This window comes from Poecilia reticulata, linkage group LG14 (genome assembly GCF_000633615.1).
Source record: "Poecilia reticulata strain Guanapo linkage group LG14, Guppy_female_1.0+MT, whole genome shotgun sequence".
Classification (NCBI taxonomy): domain Eukaryota; kingdom Metazoa; phylum Chordata; class Actinopteri; order Cyprinodontiformes; family Poeciliidae; genus Poecilia; species Poecilia reticulata.
Window position 1 is genome coordinate 1196915 of NC_024344.1, and position 6000 is coordinate 1202914.

The 6000-nt window shown below is 39.4% G+C and overlaps 1 protein-coding gene across 1 annotated transcript in view; it reads left to right on the forward strand.

Moving 5' to 3' along the window:
- stk10 (serine/threonine kinase 10) overlaps positions 1-6000 on the forward strand; it is a 40228-nt gene that overhangs the window by 15703 nt on the left and 18525 nt on the right. Inside the window, exons 3-4 of the mRNA XM_017308487.1 lie at positions 5314-5362; positions 5886-5996. Of these exons, the coding sequence (XP_017163976.1) occupies positions 5314-5362; positions 5886-5996 (160 nt within the window). The remainder of the gene's footprint in view (positions 1-5313; positions 5363-5885; positions 5997-6000) is intronic.

Consider the following 6000-nt stretch of genomic DNA (forward strand, 5'->3'; position numbering starts at 1 on the left):
AGTTTTCATAGATGCAACACAAAACAGGTTGTGTGTGATTCTATATTCAGTGATATTATCATTTGAAGTTTTAAGTAAAATAAATGTTGAGATGCGTTCCCATGTGGATGACAGAGAACCCAGGTCTTTGTGTCCACATAATTGATATTAAACTTTCAGMTTATCTCCTTTAATAAAGCTGCATGGTGGATTCTGCCCTGCAGTTGCTATATCTCAGTGCCTGAGACGCCATGGAGGCTCATTTCAACCYRACCTTACATCTGCAGCAACGCAGAACACAAAAACCTTTTCAGCTCACACAGCGCCCTATTTTGCAACCCTTATAATTATTTGCACTGTTGCATAAKTATTATTATGGCTGCTGCTGTGTTTTTAATTCAGATGTTCTGCAYATTCTGATGCAGAACATCTGAATRTGGGTCATACAGACCTGCATCCATCCTGATGTCGGTCGTTGGAGCTGTCAGCAGATGAACCATCATTACATTTTAAGATCAAAATTCCCACATGTAAATATGTTCTGTGTCTGGATGACCTGATTTTCATAATTTATTGTAGTTTATAACTAGAACAGAAGTGGTGGAATTTACAGTAGTTTCCTTTTGGAGGCACGTTTACTGCACAATAAATGACAGTMTTTTTAAAGGAACTTTGCGAGATAAAACATTTCYGTTTCACAGCAGATTCACAGTAATGACAAAGTTGTTACAAACATACGCTGGAATMATTTCTGAATACTGAAGAAAACAATCAAAAACTTTTAGGTCAACTTTCAAAACCACACAAATGAGACGTGTTTCAATGCTGACCCGGATGTTAGACACGACCTGAGCYGTACCTCTACATACAGCTGCACTAAGTTTTGGTCATAGCTGAAATTCCAGAGTATTGAACGTAAACCCTCCCCATCAGACAGTTTATACTGCTGTCGGATATACAAACATCCCCTTTTTGTTGCATTTAAACCACACACTTCCTGTGGGTTGGTGTGTCTGCATTAGAGTTACAGCTTTTGCTTCACTTGTTTCTAAGTTGTTTTCAGACAAAACACGACGTAGCATTGCTAATTTAGTAAAAGTCTGACAACTTATTATAATCTGTGAAAATGTTCATTTTGAGTTGAGGCCTTAGTAACTGCAGCTGGGTGTGCTGGGCAGGGTACACTGCTGGACTTTAATCTGGACCCACCCGTTCTGCTTTCCACCTCGTATGAGAAGGTCGAGAGAAAGGAGGAGGAGAAAAAGCAGTTTGTTCTACCTCAGGAAACAATCTGATCTTGAAGCAAGCGAAGTGGCGTTCCCCAACAGTGTGAGAAAAATAAGGCCTTTAACATGGTGCTGACATCAGCAGAAGAACGAACAGAGGGAGAGAGAGAGAGAGAGAGAGAGAGAGGAGGATGGAGGTGAAGAGCAGGGCAGAGAAGAGAACAACGGCAGAACCACAAACAAGATCTCATCAGTTAACTCACTGATGACACCAAAACAAATTCAGCCTTTTGCTGCCTGAGTGAGATTGTTCAGCGTAAACCACATGCTGTGTAAAAAGGTCAAAATTACAAAGATGCAGTCTGAAGACAATCAAAACCAAATAAAAGTTTTATTAARCCTCCATCAGTCCTCATTGTTTAAATTGTCTCCAGAGTTTTGCTTTAATTTTGAAACTCTAAAGATCTGTCCCTCCKTTGATGTTTTAACAAACTCTAGGATGGAAACAGTTTAGTTTATCTTGTGGTCACTTTTACCGCAGACTATTCTCATCTGCTGTAAGATGAAGTCCAGCCTCACAGCCTAACCCTGTTGGTTTCAAGCCTTTTCAGAAATGTTTTAATAGATACTTTTACAATGCAAAAGTTGTCAATACTTCCTTACGGTCTTGTTAAAARTTGCTTCCATATAATCTGTTACTACAGAAAGAGCTGTTGTACCAAATGCCAATTCTCAAGATTGAAATTGTGATTTGCACCCTGTAGGTCAAAGGTCAGTCTCTGCCCTGAGTGAAGGAGTTAATTAACTTTGTGTATTAGTAATGTTTAGATGGAGGRACTGGGGCCCTGCTWGCCCTCATGTGATGCTGCTCTGGTCTGGCATGATGAAGAAAAACCTAGTCAAACAGAAAACCTCCTTGGTTTATCACTCTGTCTGTGTTCTGACCCCAACCTGAGGTTATGAGATATGGATCTAAGCAGGAAGATTCGTATCTCAGAATCAAGGAYACAAAAGGCTGAAGTCGGCTCCCTCTGCAGGAAGACTAGGCTCAGTTTCAGATATTTGGTGAGGAGGTCTAAACAGCTTCTTTGTTTTGAAATGAGTCATTACTGAGTTGGTTTGGCATTTGATCAGGATGCTTCCTGGCATCTTTGCGTGGAGGTTTTCTGGGTGCGTTTCCAWCCAGGAGGCAACACTAAGGCACAACCAGAACCTGCCTGGAAAAGCCTGGGGTGGTAAAATGAGCTGGAGAATGTCGTTGGGGAGAGGGATGTCTGGGTTTCCCTCCTGGACCTGCTATCTTCATGACCCAGTCTCCAAAGGTAGAAGAACATGGACTGATGAATAAGAATCACAGGTTGCATGTAGGCTGCAGCCAGGCTGGATGCTCATCCCCCCGTTCTGCTCTTCCTTCCCTGCCCAACTATAACCTCTCATGTGAATCTCGTCACTTTGCCGTTTAGATCCTACGTTAGTAGCTCAGTTTGAATTCTATAAAAACACATTCTGTCTTCTGTCAGGAACAACATCACCAGTCTGACTTGGATGGGTTGTCTGTTACTCAAATATCTCCATAATAATTCCCTACTGACTTGTTTAATGCACTAAATAATCAGCTTGTTTTTAAGTTCCAAAAATGTTAGACATTTGAGTTTGAGCAAAAAAAGTGAGTAGAAGTAGGTTTTCAGCAGGATGCATGTTTACCCTTCTACTCAAAAATGGCAAGTTATTTTAAGAAATTCCCAAATTAGAAATATGCATATAAGGAAAATATTAAATCCTTAAAGTTGGTTTAGTTAGCTGCCATGTAAAGAAGAAACRGAGTTACTGAGTGTCTGCATTGCAATTTGRCACTTTATTTTTTATTTGTTTTATCTTAGAAGGTCTCAGAACAAATTGGTGGCTCCAGTTTATGCACTTTTAGAAACATTTAGCTCCAGACCTYTTGAGAAGACACGGTTCACTGAACAGTTTCAGCGCTGCAGCAAAGGATTACTTTGTTACTGTGGGTTTCTGGACTTACTCTGTGCTGTGTTGTCATCTTTTTTTTATTCTTGATTGCAAGTTTTAAAGAAGGTCTTTGTCGCTGAATGGCCTTTTATGTTCCTTTCACCTCAGAGAAAATTAGGTGGGAAATCACTGTGMAGCTGCTAAGTGGTGAAATTGTGGACAATACAGAGTCAGCAAAGTCTGCTCTTTCTATTTTACTGCTCTAAATGTCTGTAAGCCTGCAGACATGCCTTAAAACATAAACGATAAAAACTAAAGAGGAAATGGCTTTAGCGGAAATTCTACTAACTTTTAGTGTAAATCTAATGACTTGTTGCAAGTCGCAGATTATCATCAACTAAAAAATGRATCCTGCAKATTAATATTTAATCCTGATTCATACAGTTAACATTTTTCATACAGTCCCCCGATTGCTCAACTTTAGGTTTTCCTKTGYATCTCAGAGAAAGATWTAGTTGCTGTTCCACCCACAGTGGGTATGCTTTGGAAGCAGCTTGACCAGTCGGGGCACATTCTTGTCCAGAGAGCAGCACGTCACCCTGAATTCCTCTGGGTGGGGACGACCAAAACAAAAATTATATGTAGCAATGTTTGTTCCTGCTACTTGCATTGAAGGAACAGAAGATTTAAAGCTTGGGTGGTATGGCAAGCTAAGAATTTAAATCTTTTCTACSACAGTTGTTCTCATGCTTTTTATAACTTTGATTGTGTCGCATGCTTTCACTTCCTCACAAACACAAAAGGTTTAAAGGATAGATCCATTGGTACAGCATCTTAATGACACAATGTAAATATTAATTTCATTTCATTTACAAGTTAACACTTCAAAATTTGAGGTTGAGAGAATAAACATGTCTAAAACTTTAGAGGTAACTGGAATCCAGGAAAAGTYCRTCTTTCCTAGTTCACCATCATTCAACTCATTACAGTTCATATAATTCACCTTGTGAATTAATAATGTCAAAACTTTCTCTGAAGTTCCACTGAAGGTGGTTCAAGATGAAATGATGGGAATCCAAAGACCCATTAGACTGGAACCTTCACATACATTTATACATTATTATTATGTATTTACAAAAAACATTTAGTATTTAACCTTTTTGTAATACAGAGGAGCTTTCTTTTAAAACACATGTATCTTAGTGTAGTTTGTCACATAAAAGCATTTCTACCAGTTGCTGTGTTTGACTACCTGTAAATTTGTTTTTGGACGTGACCAGGGTGAACAGCGAAGTTTCTGGGTCCAGTATCTGGTTTTGGTGTATCTCTGCGTACTTTTTGTTGCTTTTATTAGGCTTGGCTGAAACGCCACTCCTTGTGCCACRCTGATGCTTTGACAGTGTTGCCATAGCAGGTAGGGACACTGTAATTATATGAGGATGAGATCACATCACAGGTATGTTTCATATTTACCTAGGCTTGATCTCTGGACACTGGAAATCAAAGTATCAGTTATATTCTATACTTRCACACCGACAGGTACATATATGATAGAYATACTTTGCAAAAACAATATTAGTTTGTTTGCTTGTTGCTATTTGGTTAAAACATGAGCTTCTTATAAAAACCTTCATCACATACTTCACTCTAAATGCAACAACACAGCTGTAAAATTAATCCAAAGTGTTTCATAATTTAGATTTTGCCCCTAAATGATAACATTTCTAAAGTACATTTGAAAAAAAAAAACTGCTGCTAAGCTTAGCATAAAATGACAAAAATAAAACAAATGAAATCAATGTAGTGATTAARGAATTGAAATGAAACAATAAGGAAAGTTGCATTAAAGCAGTGAAGCATACCACCATTACACATCAGTCGTAAAAAACCAATTCAAACTACGCCGAAGCAAAAGCCGCATGTAGCGCTGGAGGAGGTCAGACAAACAGGCCTGAACTAATTCATGTCTATGTTTTTGTATTCAACTTTAATTCCCTGTTTGAGTGTCCTGACATATTCTCAAACTGTAAACAATTTTCCTGGGATGATCCCATAGATGGGTCACCTCAGGGGTGTCTGGATTTCCTCTGTCCTATTAGTTTTGCGGTATGAAATCTGTTTGCGTGCATCTATTCAAACTTCATCTCTTCTCTCACAGATCATGATTGAATTCTGCGCTGGAGGTGCTGTGGATGCTAACATGCTAGGTAAACCCTCTGTTCTTTTTATGGCTTTCTCACCTGTGCTGATCTCAGTAGAAATGTTTTATTGTAGCTACTCTTCATGTTTATCCYTGTAATAATAATGTTTAAATTAATCTCTGGCTCTGCATAGCTCAACACAGTCGRACTTATTGGGGGTCCTTGAGTGTGGGAAACCCCCCAGTGTGCAGCTCTGTGAGGCTAACCAAACACAGACAAAGCAGAATAAAGTCTGTGGGCCTCCACGTCTTTATGTGTGACGTCTTTATTTTTTTTTCTAATCTGGCATTACTTATCCAGCAACGCCATCTGATCTGAAATCACAGGTTTACCTTGTGATGTTTTCTCCCATGGTAGTCACACAGTAGCTCAGTCCTCAAGACTTGGTTCAATCATGATACTTCGCAGGCTACATACACACTATGAAGGTCTCCCTGCAGGTCTAAAAGCTGCTTCCTTTTATTTTTRCTTCTGGTCTTTGCTCTATAGTGAAGCTGTGCATCTCTWMTCCTCCTTTGCYGTTTGTCAGAGTTGGATCGTGGACTAACTGAGCCACAGATCAGGGTGGTCTGTCGGCAGATGTTAGAGGCTCTAAACTACCTCCACCATATGAAGATCATCCACAGAGACCTGAAGGCTGGCAA